Genomic DNA, 22,218 nt, shown 5'->3' with positions numbered 1-22,218 from the left:
ACTGCAATGATTCATCTTCTTTGGTTCTTTCGGTAAAGTCACGTAGAATGATAATAAAATAATAAATTGATAAAATAAAATAACAATAATATTCTCACGACGTTTCGGCCACAACACAATCGGCCTTCATCAGGTGATGAAGCGCTGTCCTACCAGACAGTCTCGCCCCCTTCACCTGATGAAGGCCGCTTGTGTTGTGGCCGAAACGTCGTGAGAATATTATTGTGTTATTTTATTTTATCAATTTTAAATAAATGTTTTCTACAACATCAGAGTGCAGTGCTACATTAAATACGCACTACAATGACAATAGTTTAAAGCGATTTGAAGCATGTTTAAAAAAAAATGTGGGGGGGGGGCAGAGCTTTGTGACGTCATATTTGAGGGGGGGTCTGACTTTTTGTGACGCCGTGTGACGAAGGGGGGGGGGGGGGTGTCAAAAATCGTCCAAAATCGCGTGACGTCATTTATGGACAGCCCCTTACAACAAACAATGCAAAAACATGATGGGCGTACAAAGTACAGCAAATCTAAGCAAATCACACAAAAATACAAATCAAGATTAAAACTAAGTTATTTTTTATTTACTAGTTATTAGCTTATGTTTCAGAAGCGACCTGGCCACAAACGATAGCTCAGCGAAGTGGCGTCACATCATGTGGACATTTATAGCAACCAAATAACCTAAATAATCTAAACGCGTGTTTCTAAATGTGGGGGGGGGGGACCCCGAGGACCCTGATAAAGAGAAACACCAACTACAGCAGCAGGCAGCAGGGTCGAGATCGAACCCACGACCTCCTGCACACCGGGCGAGGTCGTTAACATCGAGAACAGCACTTGCTCCAAAAGTATGTTAAGACTATACAGGGGATCTTTGTCTTTGTAGTTATATTGATGAGAATTAGCCCCCTTGGTTGGTCAGTGTTTGTTAATAAGACATCATCAGTGCGTACAGCCGTCAACCCACACGATTTACCCCGTATCCCTGTACAGGGAATTTGAGTTTTGAGGTCCGTACTGCGTGCAGCCGTTTCAATATTGGGCAATAGATTTGTGTCTATTTGTTTGTGTTTCTCCCTTGCAAGGCCGTAGCAATGGATTCAACATTGGGGGAGGGGGGACCAAGTCTTCCAGGGTGTCTGGGGGTCCCAACCCAAAAAAAATATCTAAATTAGAAAACTAATTTCCTGCCTAAAACATTAACAAAAATTAACTAACACATGAGATGGAGTTTTCATGATTTTTTTTTACAATAATGTCTAATAGTGTATTGTGTTTACATTGCTCTGTTTTTTACTTTTTCACCATGTCTTGTTTCATTGTAATGGCAGAGATTAGGATTGAATAAAGTACAACCATAACCACAATCATATAAACAGAAATCTACGCGTTGATTTATATGAAGACAAGTCCAGATATTGTGGCCGAGGTTTAGCAAATTGTTATTTTTATTCACGTAGCATAGCAATTATTTTTTATAGCAATATATTGGTGGGGACATTTTGAGCATATTTGAATATTTGGGGGGGGATGTGTCCCCCCCCCCCAATATATATTATTATTACGGCCTTGCTCCCTTGTGATGGGACTTTGTAGGATCAACGTTGAGATTTATAAGGGGCACGGGGTGACCAATAAGGTCTGAGTTGGTCTGTAATAAGGTAGAGGGCACTAATAATGGGTTTGCAGGTTTGTCGTGTGTGAGGATGGCCGCACATTTGAAACCACTGGGGGGTTGACAGCAGCAGCACGAGGATGATGACGGTGGTGGGGGGACTGTTTTCACGATTTTAAACTATTTTCGAGGGATCGCACTCAAAGGCGACCACCAGGATCCGCCGGTGTCCCGCGCACGCCTTGCACGGAAGAGGGCGTGAGAAAGACGACACTCCCTGCACCCTTCCTTGGTGAAGCGGGCGGAGGCTCAAGCCGCGACTTACCACCGACCGCGACGCCACGGGGTGGCGCTCCCGGCTCACGCGTCGCTCCGTGGCAGCACACATGTGTAGCTACTACATGTAGTAGCTACACATGTAGTAGCTACTACCACATGTGTAGTAGCTACACTACATGTAGTAGCTACACATGTGTAGCTGCTACACATGTAGTAGCTACTACATGTGGTAGCACATGTAGTAGCTACTACATGTGTAGCTGCTACACATGTAGTAGCTACACATGTAGTAGCTACTACATGTGGTAGCACATGTAGTAGCTACTACATGTGGTAGCTACTACATGTGTAGTAGCTACCACATGTAGTAGCTACACATGTAGTAGCTACACATGTAGCAGCTACTACATGTGTAGCTATGACATGTGTAGTAGCTACACATGTAGTAGCTACACATGTGTAGCTACTACATGTAGTAGCTACACATGTGTAGTAGCTACCACATGTAGTAGCTACACATGTAGCTACTACATGTGTAGCTACACATGTAGTAGCTACTACACATGTAGTGCGGGGCCCGTAGCTACTACACATGTAGTGCGGGGCCCGTAGCTACACACGTAGTAGTAGCTACGGGCCCCGCACTTTCAAGGGCCCCGCGCTAAATGCTTTCAAGCTATCAATTCTGGTTCAGTGATTCTGCACTTGCTCTATTACTATAGTACTATACCGCCTTCGACTTTTACGACCGACTGGGTGGTTAACATTAGCGATTTTTCGTATTATCTGGGCTGTATAGCAAATGAAAAAAATTACAATTACTTTACTATGCAATTAATTTCTTAAATATTTAAACCGCTTGTGTTGCGATCGAAACGTCGTCGGGTTTTTCCTTTTAATTTAGATTTTAGTTTTCTATCTACGTGACTTTACCGAAAGAACCAAGAATATATTATAAAATGTATGTGTTTTAATATGTATGTTTTTTTGTTAATGTAGGGTCCCTTCATAACATCTGCTACAGGCCCCGCACTAGCTTCATCCGGCACTGGTTGTCCCCAGACACGTGTGTTGATGACCTGCGTGTCTGTACGTGCTGAACTTCTTTCGCACCGTGCGTACACAACGGGACGTGCCGAGTGCAAGGGGGGGGGGGGGGGAGTTGCACGTCTTCTTGGCAAACCAGCCATCGGAGCGAGAATCTGAATATTTGTTTTACCCGCAGGAGGAATCTGATGAGCTATGAAGCTCTTTTTTCACAGGTGTCCAAGTAGATGGGGGTTAGAACAGTACAACATCAACCAATGGAAAAACACGATAGGGGTGCCAAGTAAGCAAAGGTAAACAAAGCACTTAGATATATATAGATACAACTAAAAAAACAAATCTTAACAGGGAAAGCCCACTGACTTATTAACTTATTTTTCAGAAGCAGAATCAGAATATGTATTTATACTGAAGGAATCCGATAAGCTATAAAGCTCTTTTTCAGTAAAAGCGATCTGACCACAAATTATATCCCAACAAAGTGGTTTATCGTGTGTAAATGTAGAGCAGCCAAACTCTCTAAACGCGTGATGTTGATTCTAAATGTCGAGGGGGAAAAAAACCGGAGGACCTGGAGAAAAAAATCCACGCGACCATTGGGAGAGACACGCAAACTCCAAATACAGAGCAGCAGGCGTCAGGGTTCGGATCGAATCCCCGACGTTCTGTACACCAGGCGAGATAGTTAACATCTCACCACGGGGAGAGAGACACACAAACTCCAAATATATAGCAGCAGGCGTCAGGGTTCGGATCGAACCCCCGACCTCCTGTACACCAGGCGAGATAGTTAACATCTCACCACGGGGAGAGAGACACGCAAACTCCAAATATACAACAGCAGGCGTTAGGGTTCGGATCGAACCCCCGACGTTCTGTATACCAGGCGAGGAAGGTAACATCACACCACGGATCATCCTAGGAACTCGCCACCCGAGATCACCAGGAAGAACGCCGTTTGGCGAACAGAGTGGAACAACGCGGAGGTACGGAACGAACGCCTCCTCCTTTTTTCGAGACCCAAGCATCATCGCACCTCCTCCTGGCTTCGGCATCAGAACACCATCAGCAGGTCGAGGCGTGCATCTCCTTCAGGGATTGAACATTAAAGGCACAACCACATCAGCAGGAGTGCCATTGTGGCCATGCAAACCACAACTACGGACCGCACAGTGAACCCCACCGTGGTCTGTGCTCATTCAACGGAAGAGGAGGGGGGAACAGCAGCACCACACAGGCTCTCTCTGTCTGCTGAAGCCCTCTCGTCGTGGCCAGCAGCAGACCTCGACATTGGCGGCTAGGCTCCTGAACGTTTTGCTGCTGCCATCATACGCTACGGTAGAAGAATAGTGACAATGCCACTCACTCCCGTCCATATAGTAGTATGTATGTTGAGCCTCTTTCGCACCGTACGTAGACAACCGTGGCTAATCGGAGGTGCGGGGCAAGGACAACAAACTCGACACACAAAGGCGGCCCAGTGCAGTGAGCGGTGGTGCAGTGATTAGCGCACTGCTTTACCAACTCCGTGTGCTGAATCATTGGCCGCGAAACACTGGGATTCACTCCCAAAAGGCCGTGGGGCCGGTGGATAAATATAATTACTTACCTGTTCATTTTATATGGAGAGACGATATATTTCAAGGCGTCGTACTGTCGATCTGTTTCACCATTTATTAGCGGTGAATCCGGGCCACGGCTAACATCAGTGGCGATTGCCATCTGTAGTGAATTAGATGCTGTCAGGGTGGCTGAGTGTCTGTGGCGGTGGGGGAGCGGTAGTGTAGTGGTCAGTGCAGCGCGCTACAAACCCGGCGACCCAAGTTCGATTCCCGCTCACGGCCGACACCAGTGACGATACCTTTGAACCGATCCTGGGTCACTCCTAGGTCGACTCAGCCTCAAGTGAGTACTTGGTGCGATGTGGAAACATCGCCACTGGGGAGACAAAGGCGGCCGGGCGTGGTGCTGGCCACCCACCCCCTTCGTGGGGCGTACCGACCTTAATAGGTGCTCGCTAACAGCACTTCTTGTCCTTGTGTGTGTTTGTGATCCTTGCACCGCACCTCCGATTAGCAGGGTTGGCTACGTGAAAGAAGTTCAACATACACACACACTTGCCACAAAAGTCTTTTTAAGGCTATACGGGGGATATTGCTCTTTGTATGTGTATGGTGAGTGTTTGTGTGTGCATGGTGGGTGTGTGTGTATGTATATGGTGGGTGTGTGTGTATATGGTGAGTGTGTGTGTATGGTGAGTGTGTGTGTATGGTGAGAGTGTGTGTATGGTGAGAGTGTGTGTATGGTGAGTGTGTGTGTATGGTAAGTGTGTGTGTATGGTGAGACTGTGTGTATGGGGAGTGTGTGTGTATGGTGAGAGTGTGTGTATGGTAAGTGTGTGTGTATGGTGAGTGTGTGTATGGTGAGTGTGTGTATGGTGAGTGTGTGTGTGTATGGTGAGTGTGTGTGTGTATGGTGAGACTGTGTGTATGGTGAGAGTGTGTGTATGGTGAGAGTGTGTGTATGGTAAGTGTGTGTGTATGGTGTGTGTATGGTGAGTGTGTGTATGGGGAGTGTGTGTGTATGGGGAGTGTGTGTGTATGGTGAGAGTGTGTATGGTGAGTGTGTGTGTATGGTGAGTGTGTGTGTATGGTGAGTGTGTGTATGGGGTGTGTGTGTGTATGGTGAGTGTGTGTATGGGGTGTGTGTGTGTATGGTGAGCGTGTGTATGGTGAGTGTGTGTGTATGGTGAGTGTGTGTGTGTATGGTGAGTGTGTATGGTGAGTGTGTATGGTGAGTGTGTATGGTGAGTGTGTGTGTATGGTGAGTGTGTGTATGGTGAGTGTGTGTATGGTGAGTGTGTATGGTGTGTAGGTGTGCTGGAGTGTAGCGGTTAGCGCTTCGCTGCGCTACGAACCTGGCGACCCGGGTTCGATTCCCGCTCACGGCTAACACTGGTGACGATTATCTGAACCGGTCCTGGGCCTCCCCCAGATCGACTCAGCCTCAAATGAGTATCTGGTTCGATGTGTAAGCATCGTCACTGGGGATACAAAGGCGGCCGGTAGTGGTGTTGGCCACCCACCCCCTCGTGTGCGTGCCGACCTTCATAGGTGCTCGCTAACAGCACTTGCCCTTACAGTCTGTTAAGGCTATAGGGGGTCTTTGTACGCATGTGTATGGTGAGTGAGTGTGTGTGTGCTGCCGTGCTGTGATGGTTCGCACTTGCAATCCAGAGGGGTTGAAGGCTCGATTCGATTTCCCGGCGCGGCAGTTTAGATCAAGGCCAAGTCTCCGAAACTCTCCGCCGTTTGTGTCCACGCAGCAGTGTGGATTCGCCACAGCGATTCGATGGAGAAGTCGCACGCGGTGGGGTAAAGTGTGGGTACTCGCACCTCTTGGAAGAGTAGGCCAAATTACCCCTCTCTTATAGGGGGGCTCTCCAGAGCTACCTCTAGCGGAGACCATTCCGCCAGCAGTGATGCAAGAAAGCAATTGCAGGGCTACGCTTTTGTAGCTCCCAGATTGAGTGTTCGGGATGTTGTGGGGAGTGGTGGTGCAGTCGTTAGCGCACCGCGCTACGAGCCCGGCCACCCGAGTTCGATTACCGCTCTTCGTGAAACAATTATCTGAAACGGGTCCTGGGCGTCTCCTAGGTCGACTCGGACTCAAACGAGTACCTGGCGCTCCGTGTAAACGTCGCCGCTGGGGAGACAAAGACGGTCGGGCGTGGTGCTGCTGCTGCGATCGCCCCTTTGGTGCGTCGCGTTGGCCTTCAGAGGTGCGACTCGCAAACGGCACTTTCCCCAAGTGCCCGCTGAGGCTACACGGGGGATCTTTGTCTTGTGTAGCACGTGCGTGTTGTGTGTTGCGTGTGTGTCTGAGACGGGGTGTGGGTGTCTCTGATTGGCTGCCACGGCGTGGACTTGTCTTGAAACGCGCCGAGTCGGCGCCTCAGAGCGGAGCGAGAGACGCGTGGGGAGGGCAGCACAGCAGCAGTACCGGTGAGCTCACTCACCTGCACACCCACTCAACTATACACTCATACACTCACTCACCTGTGCGCTCACCTGCACACCCACTCAACTATACACTCATACACTCACTCACCTGTGCGCTCACCTGCGCGCTCACTCAACTATACACTCATACACTCACTCACCTGCACACCCACTCAACTATACACTCATACACTCACTCACCTGCGCGCTCACCTGCACACCCACTCAACTATACACTCATACACTCACTCACCTGCACACCCACTCAACTATACACTCATACACTCACTCACCTGCACACCCACTCAACTATACACTCATACACTCACTCACCTACGCGCTCACCTGCACACCCACTCAACTATACACTCACTCACCTGCGCGCTCACCTGCACACCCACTCAACTATACACTCATACACTCACTCACCTGCGCGCTCACCTGCACACCCACTCAACTATACACTCATACACTCACTCACCTGTGCGCTCACCTGCACACCCACTCAACTATACACTCATACACTCACTCACCTGCGCGCTCACCTGCACACCCACTCAACTATACACTCATACACTCACTCACCTACGCGCTCACTCAACTATACACTCATACACTCACTCACCTACGCGCTCACCTGCACACCCACTCAACTATACACTCATACACTCACTCACCTGCGCGCTCACCTGCACACCCACTCAACTATACACTCACTCACCTACGCGCTCACCTGCACACCCACTCAACTATACACTCACTCACCTGCGCGCTCACCTGCACACCCACTCAACTATACACTCATACACTCACTCACCTACGCGCTCACTTGCACACCCACTCAACTATACACTCATACACTCACTCACCTACGCGCTCACCTGCGCGCTCACCTGCGCACCCACTCAACTATACACTCATACACTCACTCACCTGCGCGCTCACCTGCACACCCACTCAACTATACACTCATACACTCACTCACCTGCGCGCTCACCTGCACACCTGCACACCCACTCAACTATACTCATGCACTCACTCACCTGCGCGCTCACCTGCACACCCACTCAACTATACACTCATACACTCACTCACCTACGCGCTCACCTGTGCGCTCACCTGCGCGCTCACCTGCACACCCACTCAACTATACACTCATTCACTCACTCACCTGCGCGCTCACCTGCACACCCACTCAACTATAAACTCATACACTCACTCACCTACGCACTTACCTATGTGCTCACCTGCGCGCTCACCTGCACACCCACTCAACTATACACTCATACATTCACTCACCTACGCACTCACCTGTGCGCTCATCCCTACACTCACTCACCTATACACTCACTCACCTATGCACTCGTTCATACACTCATTCACCTGCGCGCTCACCTGCACACCCACTCAACTATACACTCACTCACCTACGCACTCACCCGTACACTCACCCCTACACTCACTCACCTATACACTCACCTATACACTCGTTCATACACTCACATGCGCGCTCACCTACGCACTCACCCCTACACTCACTTCTACACGAATACACTCATATACTCCAACATTCATACACCTATACACGCACTCACTCCTACACTCCAACATTCATATACACTCATACACTCACACACGCACTCACTCATACACTCACTTCTCTATACACTCGCTCAACTATACACTCACAAATACAGGACACTAACCCATGCACTTACTCATATATACATACATTCACTCAAGCAAGCACTCACTGATTTACTCAATCACTTATACACTCACCTACCTAGTCACCCATACATTCACTCACATTTACACTCAATCACCCATACACTCAATCGTATACTCATCCAAAGACAAATATTCCCGGTGTAGCCTGAACGTTTCAAGTTTTCAAGTTTCATTTATTAGGTATAGCCCTGTGAGCCACGTGGCTCTTGAGTCGGGTGCAACCGCAACAAACAAAAACATGAACAGAGAAACATCTTAAAGCGACGACGCGCAACAGAAACATCCTGGAGAAACCAGCAAATCTTCCAGGCGAGTGCACCAATGAAGGCCGGCACGTCACGCTAGGTGGTGGGGTGGCCAACACCCATACACACACTCACCTATACCCACTCACCTATTGTTTACAACCGCTCGTTCGTTAGTTGGCGTACCGGCTAATTGGGGGAAGTATTGTTCACGAGCACTCGTGGGAACCGGGACGGCCACAAGCGCGCCTTGCCGCCTTCGTCTCCCCAGCTGTGATGCTTACACACCTTACTAGCTACTCATTTGAGGCTGGGTCGACCTAGGGGAGGCCCATGTATTTGTCACCGATGTTGGCCGTGAGCGGTAATCGAACGTCGCGGTGGCTATGAGATGTTAACTACCTCGCCTGGTGCGCAGGAGGTCGTGGGTTCGATCCCGACCCTGACAATGCCTGCTGCTGCTGCATATTTGGAGTTTGCGTGTCTCTCTCCCCGTGGTCGCGTGGATTTTTGTTCCAGGTCCTCCGTTTTTTCCCCTCCACATTTAGAACCAACGTCACGCGTTTAGACTGTTTAGATCATTATTATTTGGCTGCTAGAAATGTCCACGTGATAAGCCACTTCGTTGACCTATCAGGTGTGTCGCTTATGAAAAATAACTCATAGCTCAGTGGGCTTTTCCTGGTGAAATAAAACATTAGTTCAGTTTTAGTTTATAGTTATTTGCTTACCTTTGCTATACTTTGTCGTTGTTTGCGACTGTTTATTGTTGTAACGTTCTGACGTGCCCCTACTGGACATCTGTGAAAAATAGCTTCATAGCTCATCGGATTCCTCCAGGATAAATAAAGATTCGGATTCTGAACTCGGGTCGCCGCGTCCGTAGCGCAGCGCGCTGACCGCGACACTTCACGCACACAAGACAAAGACCGACTGTTGGGGCAAGTGTACCTATGAAGGCCGACACGGCACACGAGGGGGTGGGTGGCCAGCACCACGCCCGGCCGCCTTTGTCTCTCCACTGGCGATGTTTGCACACCGCACCAGGTACTCATTTGAGGTCGAGTTGACCTAGGGGAGGCCCAGGACCGGTTCAGATAATCGTCACCTGTGTTTGCCGTGAGCGGGAATCGAACCCGGGTCGCCGGGTTCATAGCGCAGCGCGCTAACCACTACACTACCACTTTAATACACGAACTCATGCACGCACACGTACATACACACTCTCTAACTCTTACACGTACACAAAGACCCCCCATATAGCCTTAACAGACTGTAGGGGCAAGTGCTGTTAGCGAGCACCTATGAAGGCCGGAACGGTACACGAGGGGGTGGGTGGCCAGCACCACGCCCGACCGCCTTTGTCTCCCTAGTGGCAATGTTTACACACCGCACCAGGTACTCATTTGAGGCTGAGTCGACCTAGGGGAGGCCCGGGACCGGTTCAGATAATCGTCACTGGTGTTGGCCGTGAGCGGGAATGGAACCCGGGTCGCCAGGTTCATAGCGCAGCGCGCTAATCGCTACACTACCACTTTAATACACGAACTCATGCACACACACGTACATACACACTCTCTAACTCTTACACGTACACACACACTCTAACACACACATACACTCTCATACACAGACAAACACGCGTACGCTGGTTAATTGGCGAAAGGGTAATTCATGCACGTGAATTGCTCTTGTGGCAGCGAGAGCTCTGGAAAGACAAGATACTCGCATATCATTTTAGTTTATCAATGTCCCTTTGTCCGCATATTTTGTGGTCCGGGCGTCCAACCTGCCGAGACGCATTGTTCATAAACACGGGGCATGAACAACAACAGCAAGAAAAACAACAACGTGGAACAACATCTGAAAAGAGCGCTCAGAATCACGGACAGTCCCATGCTTAGGGCAATATTAATACTACATTTACTGCATTACATAATGAGCGTGATACATGTAAACTTGACAGACACAGTGTCCGCGCATCGTTCTCGTAGAGAGAGAGGGGGGGGGGGAACTCGGGAGAGAGACAGAGAGGGGGTGACTCAGGAGAGACAGAGACAGAGAGGGGGAGACTCAGGAGAGAGACAGAGAGGGGGAGACTCAGGAGAGAGACAGAGAGGAGGAGACTAAGGAGAGAGACAGAGACAGAGAGGGGGAGACTCAGGAGAGACTGAGACAGAGAGGGGGGAGACTCAGGAGAGAGACAGAGACAGAGAGGGGGAGACTCAGGAGAGAGACAGAGAGGGGGAGACTCAGGAGAGAGACAGACAGAGAGGGGGAGACTCAAGAGAGAGACAGAGAGGGGGAGACTCAGGAGAGAGACAGAGACAGAGAGGGGGAGACTCAGGAGAGAGACAGAGAGGGGGAGACTCAGGAGAGAGACAGAGAGAGAGAGAGGGGGAGACTCAGGAGAGAGACAGAGAGAGAGAGGGGGAGACTCAGGAGAGAGACAGAGACAGAGAGGGGGAGACTCAGGAGAGAGACAGAGACAGAGAGGGGAGAGACTCAGGAGAGACAGAGACAGAGAGGGGGAGACTCAGGAGAGAGACAGAGAGGGGGAGACTCAGGAGAGAGACAGAGAGGAGGAGACTCAGGAGAGAGACAGACAGAGAGGGGGAGACTCAGGAGAGAGACAGAGAGGGGGGAGACTCAGGAGAGAGACAGAGACAGAGAGGGGAGAGACTCAGGAGAGAGACTGAGACAGAGAGGGGGAGACTAAGGAGAGAGACAGAGACAGAGAGGGGGAGACTCAGGAGAGAGACAGAGAGAGAGAGAGGGGGAGACTCAGGAGAGAGACAGAGAGGGGAGAGACTCAGGAGAGACAGAGACAGAGAGGGGGAGACTCAGGAGAGAGACAGAGAGGGGGAGACTCAGGAGAGAGACAGAGAGGAGGAGACTCAGGAGAGAGACAGACAGAGAGGGGGAGACTCAGGAGAGAGACAGAGAGGGGGGAGACTCAGGAGAGAGACAGAGACAGAGAGGGGAGAGACTCAGGAGAGACAGAGACAGAGAGGAGGAGACTCAGGAGAGAGACAGACAGAGAGGGGGAGACTCAGGAGAGAGACAGAGACAGAGAGGGGGAGTCTCAGGAGAGAGACAGAGACAGAGAGGGGGAGACTCAGGAGAGAGACAGAGACAGAGAGGGGGAGACTCAGGAGAGAGACAGAGACAGAGAGGGGGAGACTCAGGAGAGAGTCAGAGAGGGGGGAGACTCAGGAGAGAGACAGAGACAGAGAGGGGGAGACTCAGGAGAGAGACAGAGAGGGGGAGACTCAGGAGAGAGACAGAGACGGGGAGACTCAGGAGAGAGACAGAGAGACTCAGGAGAGAGACAGAGACAGAGAGGGGGAGACTCAGGAGAGAGACAGAGAGGGGGGAGACTCAGGAGAGAGACAGAGAGGGGGAGACTCAGGAGAGAGACAGAGACAGAGAGGGGAGAGACTCAGGAGAGACAGAGACAGAGAGGAGGAGACTCAGGAGAGAGACAGACAGAGAGGGGGAGACTCAGGAGAGAGACAGAGAGGGGGAGACTCAGGAGAGAGACAGAGACAGAGAGGGGGAGACTTAGGAGAGAGACAGAGACAGAGAGGGGGAGACTCAGGAGAGAGACAGAGACAGAGAGGGGGAGACTCAGGAGAGAGACAGAGACAGAGAGGGGGAGACTCAGGAGAGAGACAGAGAGGGGGGAGACTCAGGAGAGAGACAGAGACAGAGAGGGGGAGACTCAGGAGAGAGACAGAGACAGAGAGAGGGAGACTCAGGAGAGACACAGAGAGGGGGAGACTCAGGAGAGAGACAGAGACAGAGAGGGGGAGACTCAGGAGAGAGACAGAGACAGAGAGGGGGAGACTCAGGAGAGAGACAGAGACAGAGAGGGGGAGACTCAGGAGAGAGACAGAGGGGGGCAGACTCAGGAGAGACAGAGACAGAGAGGGGGGAGACTCAGGAGAGAGACAGAGACAGAGAGGGGGAGACTCAGGAGAGAGACAGAGACAGAGAGGGGGAGCCTCAGGAGAGAGACAGAGACAGAGAGGGGGAGACTCAGGAGAGAGACAGAGAGGGGGAGACTCAGGAGAGAGACAGAGACAGAGAGGGGGAGACTCAGGAGAGAGACAGAGACAGAGAGGGGGAGACTCAGGAGAGAGACAGAGAGGGGGAGACTCAGGAGAGAGATAGAGAGGGGGAGACTCAGGAGAGAGACAGAGACAGAGAGGGGAGAGACTCAGGAGAGACAGAGACAGAGAGGGGGAGACTCAGGAGAGAGACAGAGAGGGGGAGACTCAGGAGAGAGACAGAGAGGAGGAGACTCAGGAGAGAGACAGACAGAGAGGGGGAGACTCAGGAGAGAGACAGAGAGGGGGGAGACTCAGGAGAGAGACAGAGACAGAGAGGGGGAGACTCAGGAGAGAGACAGAGACAGAGAGGGGGGAGACTCAGGAGAGAGACAGAGAGGGAGAGACTCAGGGGGCTGCACGGAGTAGCAGCAGCCACGCGGTGGCGACGAGACGGCGCCACCGACGATTGCCCAAACTCCGCGATCCTCTAAATACGTCGAGAGGAACACGTGACGTGGAGACAGGTTCAGCGGGGTTGGCAGGACACACGCGGTCACGGCTTCGGAGTCGGACCGCGACGATGAATAGTTAGAACAATGGAGCGGGGGCCGAGGGAATGGAACGCGTCCGTGGGGAGGTACCACCGTGGTGGAGATGGAGCGATGGTGAACTCACTCAGCTCGATGTGTCGGCGAGCAGGCGCTGGGTGGGGTGATGACATCGCAGGATCGAGAGGTGGTGGCGGTGTTTGGGAGGAGGGGGGCGTAATGCAGCAGTGGATAGAACACGGCTGATGCTGATCATGCAGCAGTACTCCTGCGCATTTAGAACGAAGTACACAGAGCACAGGAGGGCGGGAGTGGAGCAGTGGAGCGGTGGGGCAGTGGTCAGGCTACTACGCCATGAACGAACCCCCCATCACCATTTGCAACCAGAGTTCGATTCCGGGCCACGGCCAACATGAGTGGTCGGTGATTATCTGAACCGGTCCTGCCCCTCCCCTCCTCTATGCCCCATCGCTTCCCCCCTCCGCCTGTCTCTTTATCAAATAAAAAGATCCCCCGCGTAGCCTTTACAGACTGTAGGGGCAAGTGCTGTTAGCGAGTAGCAGCACCTGTGAAGGCCGGCACGGCACCAGAGGGGGTGGGTGGCCAGCACCACGCTCGGCCGCCTTTGTCTCCCCAGTGGCGATGTTTACGTACCGCACCAGGTATTCATTTGAAGCTGAGCCGACCTAGGGGAGGCCCAGGACCGGATCAGATTACCGTCTCTGGTGTTGACCGTGAGCGGGAATCGAACTCGGGTCGCCGGGTTCGTAGCGCAGCGTAGCGCTAACCGCTGCACCACCGCTCTCTTTACCAAACCCACAATGACTGACATGGTTTAAGGGAGGCATTGATTCGGCAGTGTTCAACCAGGTGAGACCTCGGAGTGACCTGGGTCAGTGGATGAGTGGGCGAATGAGTGAGTCTCTGTGCGATTTAGTGAGTGACTGAGTGCGTGAAGGAGTGAGTGGCAAGGTGAGTAAGTAGCCGAGTCCAAGTGTATTTTGTTTAACCAGGTGAACACTCAAGTGGCCAGGATGAGTCTCATTTGCAACAGTGACTGGAGTGAATTAGTAGGTGGGTGAGCGAGTGGGCGAGTCGGAGAATGGCTGAGTGGGTCTTCGTGTGAGTTGTGATTAGCTGAGTATGTGAACGAGTGGGCGAGTGAGTGGCTGAGTTCAAGTTGATTTTGTTCAACCTGGTGAGAACCGAAGAGGCTGTACGAAGAGTCTCAATTTCAAGAGCGAGTTTAACACGTAGGCTGGGGTCATTCGTCTACCAGAAGGAGAGCGACGATTGCTGCTGCTGCGTGATCCCAATTGAGTAATTTGCGGTGCAATTTTCGAATTTGGCAAATATCGACCCTTGACGCTGTTGGCACACGAAGTCCCCCACTCTTACGAATGATGTACGGGAGGGATCTTTAACGTCCACTGTGAGCGAATGAGACGACACGTGGCCTGTATCATTACTACCACGGTCAATACACACCGCAATATTAACCAGGATGGACCGCCGGGTTCCAACCGCGCACCCTTTGCAACAACGGGCGCTCCCCACGCTCGCTGGGGAGGAGGAGCGACTCCGTCATGGAGAGCCGCTCCGAGACGGGAGCCGCGCTGCTGAATCTGCTGCTGCGGGTCGCTTATCTTCCTCTCTCTCCCTGAGAGGGCCTCTTAAGTGACCGAGAGTGGCTGGAATTGGCTCCCCCCCCCCCATCACCCGCGTCCACCCCCCCCAACCGAGCAGTTTTGTTGCTGGAATTAAAATTGTCAAAAAAATCAATTTCGAGAGCTTCTCGAAATTCTGCCTGGTGGCTGGGAGATCGCAGTGCAGCAAGTAGGAGAGTCGGTGAGCGTCACCGCCACCCACCCACCGCCACCACCCAAACCACCCACATCCCCCCCACCACTACCCACACCACCCACACCACCTCCCCCACCGCCACCACCCACACAACCCACCCACACCACCCCCCCACCGCCACCACCCACACCCCCCCCCCCACCACCGCCACCACCCACACCCCTCACCACCGCCACCACCCACACCACCCCCCGTGTGCGCGTGCTGCGTTGTCGTGGTATGCTCCCGTCATTCGTGGAACGCGCGTCGGGGTCTTTCGTGACCAATATTGCGATGCATAATCGATTTCTTTTTTTGGCGAGAGAGTGGGCGAGCGGGGCGGGGCGTCAAACGGCGTAATTGAAATGTGTGTGTCGTGAAACCCTCCTCCACCCCACGCAGACAGTTCCCAACGCTATGAGGCGATGGACACACGTGACACGAGTTATTGTTGCGGCGTTGTTGGAGGGCGATCCTCGCCACGCGCTGAATGGGAACCGCCACGCTGGAAGGCGCGACCAGCATCGTCAGGAAGTCGCCAGGGTTGTCTGGCGATGCTGGCCGTGACCATCAGCGCAGAACGTCCGTGCCCAATTGAAACCCGTAGCGTGGGGGGTCAGGACAGATGAGAAACTAATCAAACGAAACTATTCAAACCAGGCACATGTTTTAAAAAAATATATATTTTACCGGGAAAGGCCCGCTGAGGTATACAGTCGCTCTTTTTTCATAAGCAACCTGGCACGTCACAAATGATAACTCAACGAGGTGGCTTAGCGTCGTGTGGAAATTTGATTCTAAAAGTGGAGGTTAAAATCGAAGGACCCGGAGAATAATCCACGCGGCGAGAGAGAGAGGCATGCAGACTCTAAATATTTTATCTTAAAGGAATGTATATTGCAAGGAGTTAACGACGATAGAACGCGTGGATGGGGGAGCCGAGGTGAATGAAATAGGTGAGATGAAGCAATGGGAACATCTGTGATGCCTGAAATCGGTGAAAGCGAAATTGACGACAGTAAATTATGATTGATGGATTGGTTGGGATCGAACCCCAGACCTCATGTATAGCAGGCGAGGTATTTAACAGCTCACCACCGTGACGCCCGACACACACATGGTGCTGCTGAAGCGGTCGTAAACGTGCCACGTTTACTCACGTGACCACTTTAAGTCATTGGCTGCGTCGGTTGGAGGAAGTATTTACGACACAAATGTAATTTACGCGCTCCCCCATCCCCAATAGTTTTTGGTTTATTAGAAAGCAACTTTCATTCGTTCGTTCATCGCGCACGTAACTTCGCCGTCCGGCTAATTTATCTTACAAAAGCGTGCTTTGTGATGTCGGGCTTACATTATGCATGCACACGTGTAGCAGCAGCAGTAGTAGCAGCCTCTCCGTGCAAATCAATTCCTGCCGCTGCCAGCCGCTTCTATTACCGATGCCAAGTCATGGAGACTTGCCCCATGGGCTCAGTGCGATGTACGCGAGTACAATACGCATCGGGGCGTGGGTCACGGTGGCTATGAGATGTGAATCCTCCCGCCAGGTATGCAGGAGGTCGTGAGTTCGATCCCGACCCTGACGATGTCTGCTGCTGCTGTATATTTGGAGTTTGCGGCGTGTGTGTGTCTCTCTCTCCCCGTGGTCGCGTGGATTTTTCCTCCGGGTCCTCTGGTTTTTTCCTCCACATTCAGAATCAACGTCACGCCTTTAGAGTATTTGGTTGCTGTCAATTTTCTCGTGATGACAAGCCATTTCGTTGAGCTATCATTTGTGGCCAGGTCGCTTCTGAAAAAGCGCTACATAGCTCAGTGGGAACTTACCTGATCAAATAAAGTAAAAATGAACCTCGTATTTCCCATTAATTTTGACAAAAAATAGTGTTGTAGGCCCTCTCAGCAACAGTAAATGCTGCGAAATAATTTCCCAACCGGCCAGCTTCACACGGCAGCAGCAGCAGTAGCTGCTTTGAAGACAATCTTCTGGGTGATGGTGATGCGTTGGCAAATATCGAACGACACATCGGACCTCCGACCAACTCGACCGCGAACCCCATCCCTTCCGCCCGCCTCCCCAAACGCCAGGGAGGCGCTCTACCCCCCGAATCTTCTTCATCGCAAGGCCCGCGAGCCACTGGTGGCCTCCTGGTGGCCTTCAGTGCGGGCCCCTGACGTGCGGCCTCGCGAAAAAACACAAATAGTGAAGACACACCCCCCCCCCCATCGTCACCATCATGATCATCGTGCTGCTGTCAAAGCCCCAATGGTTTCAAATGTGTGGCGGACCCTCACTCACACTGATGTCTCACCGGCGAAATAGCCCCCCCCCCGCCTCGCCCGCCCCCCACTCTGAAATTGAGTGCCAAACACTGCCCTAACCCATCCGTTCCACCTTCCTTTCGCAGCAGCAGCAGCAGACAGAGCGGGCCATGAACGCCAGCCAGCTGCCCGGCGCGCCGTCCGCCGCGGCCAGCGGCAACGGCTCAGCCGAGCACTTCGAAGGCCTCGCCGTGCTGCTTCAGCTCAAGCCGCTGTTCGTGCCGCTCTACGCGCTGCTCACCCTCGTCGGAGTTGTGGGCAACTCGGCGCTCATCGCCGTGATCGCGCGCACCCGTCGCCTCCACACCGCCACCAACTTCCTCATCGGCAACCTCTCGCTCTCCGACCTCCTCGTGTGCGTCACGTGCGTGCCCGTGTCCGTCGCGCACGCCTTCGAGCCGCGCGGCTGGCCCTACGGGCCCGCGCTCTGCTACTTCGTGACCTTCATGCAGCCCACCACGGTGTACGTGTCCGTGCTGTCGCTCGCCGCGATCGCCGTCGACCGCTACGTGGTGGTGGCGCACCCCATCCGCCGTCGCGTCTCCGTGCGCGCCTGCGGCTACGCGGTGCTCGTCATCTGGCTCCTCTCGGCCGCCCTGGCCTCGCCCGTGGCGGCCAACACGCTGTACAACGACTTCAGGCCGCAGGGCCACCAGCTGGTGGTGTGCGAGGAACTGTGGTACGAGCGAGAGGGCCAGCGGCTCGCCTACTCGTGCTCCACCATATTCATCTCCTACATGCTGCCCCTGTCCACCATCTCGGTGTCGTACTGCGCCATCACGGCACGACTGGAGCGCCGCGCGATGCCCGGGGCCATCCTGCGGCAGACGCAGGAGAAGTGGCGACTCAAGAAGCGCAAGACGTTCCGCATGCTCGTCCTCTCGGCGCTCACATTCGCCATCTGCTGGCTCCCGCTGCAGACCTTCAACCTCATCCATGACCTCGACGCGCAGGTCAGGGCAACCCCTCCCCGTCCCCCACCTCCTTGGGCCCCCCTCCCCCTAGCCCTCACCCCGCGCGCGTGCATCAGCAGAACGCGGTTGCGTAACGAGCGTGGGGGCAGGGGGGGTGCCTTGCCCCCACCCCCGCTGGTTGGTACCCCCTTGAGAACCACCACGAGGGTTGTTCGACGTTCGAGAGCGTGAGCGTGACGACGCTACGATTCGGGCACGAGGAGCCGCGATATGACAGTGGCCTCCGAGGCGCGACCGTGCGAAGAGACAAATCAAATATCGGGGCCCCAGCGGACCGATTGCCGCACCCCCCCCGCCACCCCCGAGCTGATAACGTAGTTGGGGCACTGCCAAACAAATACCATTTTGTTTCAGTAAAAATAGTCGCCGGTGGCTGACGCTGCACGTGGCCGCCTGCGATCCAGCACTGGAGGCAGCCAGCGAGGGTTGGTGGACCACCACAGGGATGTTGTGAAAACTCCCTTCCTGTGAGCGTCCAGTCGGAGCCCAAGCCGTGCCTCGCCAGGAGATGGCGGTATACAGCAAACATGTGGACTCCACACCTGTTCCACCCGTACGGGGATCGAGCGTTTCCTCCTCGCACGCGCGGGGGTTTCTCTGGGTGCGCTAGTTTCCTCCCATATGTAAAGCACTCGTGAATTGGCCGATAACGCCTTAATATGGAGAGGACCGCAGAGCTTGGCCAATTGTTGGTGGCACCGGCTGCTCACTCCGTGGCTGCTGCTGCCTTCCCGCTCGACTGTGGCTCCTCCTCCTAGCGTCTCTCAAGTCGTCCTCTCTCTACGAGAGGCCACGTACGTTGGACTTCTTTCGCGCCGTACGTAGCCAACCGTGATAATCGGAGGTGCGGGGGGAAGGACAACAAACTACGGGTCTCTGTGTGAGTCTATGGGTCTCTGTGTGAGTCTATGGGTCTCTGTGTGAATCTATGGGTCTCTGTGTGAATCTATGGGTCTCTGTGTGAGTCTATGGGTCTCTGTGTGAATCTATTGGTCTCTGTGTAAGTCTTTGGGTCTCTGTGTGAGTCTATGGGTCTCTGTGTGAGTCTATGGGTCTCTGTGTGAGTATATGGGTCTCTGTGTGAGTATATGGGTATCTGTGTAAGTCTATGGGTCTCTGTGTGAGTCTATGGGTCTCTGTGTGAGTCTATGGGTCTCTGTGTGAGTCTATGGGTCTCTGTGTGAGTCTCTGGGTCTCTGTGCGAGTCTATGTGTGTACGTTGGACTTCTTTCGCACCGTACGTAGCCAACCGTGCTAATTGGAGGTGCGGGGGAAGGACAACAAACTAAACACACAAAGCGGTTCTAAAAGAAAATTGTTTGACATTTTGTACGAAACATGTCTTTATTAACATGTCTTTATTAACATATGTAAAATTAACAAATGTATGCGACTGAAGGTACATTCATTGAACGTAAGTCACGCACTACATTCACGTCTTCACATCAACACAAACGCGGTTGCCAAGCTTTAGCCGCTGTGTCAGAGCCGTGATTGGTGTCATCGTCACTGAAGACACGAACAATGTTGCTTCTTCCCTTGTCCCGATGGGCGCGCTCCCTTCGCTCAGCCGTGTCACTTCAACGTGGAACGGACGGCCTCAAGAGGATAGCCTCCCAAATGATGAGTCTATGGGTTCATCCGGCCCTGCCGAGACCGAAACGTAGCAAACAAGCCACACACACACACTTTCACGATATACATACAGTACGTACAGCACACACACACACGATACACATACGTACAGCACACACATACTCACCATACACATACATACACCACACACACCATACACATGCACACTCACCATACACACACACACTCACCGTACACATACACACTCACCACACACACACACTTTCACGATATACATACGTACAGCACACACACACTCACCATACACACACACTCACCATACACACACACACTCACCATACAAACACACACTCACCATACAAACACACACTCACCATACACACTCACCATACACACACACTCACCATACACACACTCACCATACACACACACACTCACCATACACACACACACTCACCATACACACACACTCACCATACACATACATACACACACTCACCACACACACTCACCATAACGTACAGCACGCACACATAATATAAACATACAAAGACCAATATCCCCCGTATAGCCTTAACAGACATTTTTGGCAAGTGTGTGTGTATGTTGATTTGAAGCTTTCGTGACTGAAGGAATCCATACTCTTTGGTTCTTTCGGTAAAGTCACGTAGGTAGAAAAAAATAATAGATCACGAAGTTTCGATCGCCACACAAACAATCGTCTGCAGGTGGGAGAGAGAAGACGATTGCTTGTGTGGCGATCGAAACGTCGTGATATATTATTATTTTCTACCAACGTGATTTTTACCGAAAGAACCACAGAGTAAGTTTGTGTGTATGTTGAAATAGTTTCGCAGCGTACGTAGCCAACCCCACTAATCGGAGGTGCTGAGGCAGGACAACAAATTAAACACAAAACGCAGTTCTAAAGAAATTATCTTTCAATGGAGACATTTTAAAAGTGTAGCTTCCAGTGGCTTCCAAACATCGAAAGGAAGTAAGTTCCAGATGGCCGCTGAGTGTATATATGTTGGCATTTCTTTCGCACCGTACGTAGCCAACCGTGCTAATGGAAGGACAGCGAACCAAACACAGAACTAAGTTCTAAAGAAATTCGTTTTCAATTTAGACAAATTAAAAGTGCATAGCTGTCAGCAGTGTTCCCAACATCCGCTTTGAAACCCCATCCCTTGAAAGTGACCTTCCCTCTTCGGTTTCGTCGTGTTGGCCTCTCGTTCTGTTTTTGTTTCCTGATGTCCACGCCTTGCGCATTGGGATCCCATGATGCAACGCGCGTTACACATTTTAATTACTTTCATGATGTCGGCAGAAAGAGCGTTCCAGACGGCCGTGCGCGTGTCTCCGTGCCGTTTCTTGTTTGTTTGACCCGCCCAGGTAGTAATCATCGACAAGCGCTACTTCAACGTGGTACAGCTGTCCTGCCACTGGCTCGCCATGAGCTCCACGTGCTACAACCCCTTCATCTACGCATCGCTCCACGACAAGTTCAAGGCGGAACTGACTCGCCGTCTGCTCACGAGGGGCGGACGGGGATCGGCGGCCCGCACCCCCGCCACTCGAAGCCCCCCCTCGGCGCGCACGTCCCACGTGCACGTGAGCTTCGCCAGCGGGGCCTCGGAGATTCTGTCCGCGGGACGGGGCGGCGCGCAGCAGGCCAGCGAGCTGCTGTGAGGGGGGGTACGATGATGGTGTTGGTGGAGTGGGGGGCCAGGAGTGGGGGGTGGGAGGTGGAGGGGCAAGACGCTGCTATGGGGGGAAACTGCCTCGCCTGGTATGCAGGAGGTCGTGGGTTCGATCCAGACCTTGACGATGCCTGCTGCTGCTGTATATGTGGAGTTTGCGTCTCTCTCTCTCTCTCCCCGTGGTCGCGTGGATTTTTCTCCGGGTCCTCCGGATTTTCCCCTCCACGTTTAGAATCGACAGCACGCGTTTTTGGCTG

At 52.6% G+C, this 22,218-nt stretch overlaps 1 protein-coding gene across 1 annotated transcript; it reads left to right on the top strand.

Annotated features, from left to right (window-relative positions):
* The first annotated feature begins 5,476 nt into the window (after positions 1 to 5,476).
* Positions 5,477 to 21,978, top strand: LOC116954000 (prolactin-releasing peptide receptor-like). The gene is made up of 3 exons (XM_032974381.2): positions 5,477 to 6,948; positions 17,775 to 18,641; positions 21,654 to 21,978. The coding sequence occupies exons 2-3, from the start codon at positions 17,799 to 17,801 to the stop codon at positions 21,948 to 21,950; spliced, it is 1,140 nt and encodes a 379-aa protein (XP_032830272.1). The 5' UTR covers positions 5,477 to 6,948; positions 17,775 to 17,798; the 3' UTR covers positions 21,951 to 21,978.
* Positions 21,979 to 22,218: the final 240 nt, after the last annotated feature.

This window comes from Petromyzon marinus, chromosome 53 (genome assembly GCF_048934315.1).
Source record: "Petromyzon marinus isolate PM22_M1 ecotype Great Lakes invasive population chromosome 53, UKy_Petmar_22M1.pri1.0, whole genome shotgun sequence".
Classification (NCBI taxonomy): Eukaryota; Metazoa; Chordata; class Hyperoartia; order Petromyzontiformes; family Petromyzontidae; genus Petromyzon; species Petromyzon marinus.
Note: the sequence above shows the minus strand (reverse complement) of the source record. Positions and strands in the feature narration are given on the sequence as shown.

Excerpts from the sequence above, each read along its gene's own strand:
- LOC116954000 (XM_032974381.2), top strand. The coding sequence starts at position 17,799 with ATGAACGCCAGCCAGCTGCCCGGCGCGCCGTCCGCCGCGGCCAGCGGC. Across the intron at positions 18,642-21,653 it reads TCCATGACCTCGACGCGCAG|GTAGTAATCATCGACAAGCG; the intron begins GTCAGGGCAACC and ends TGACCCGCCCAG.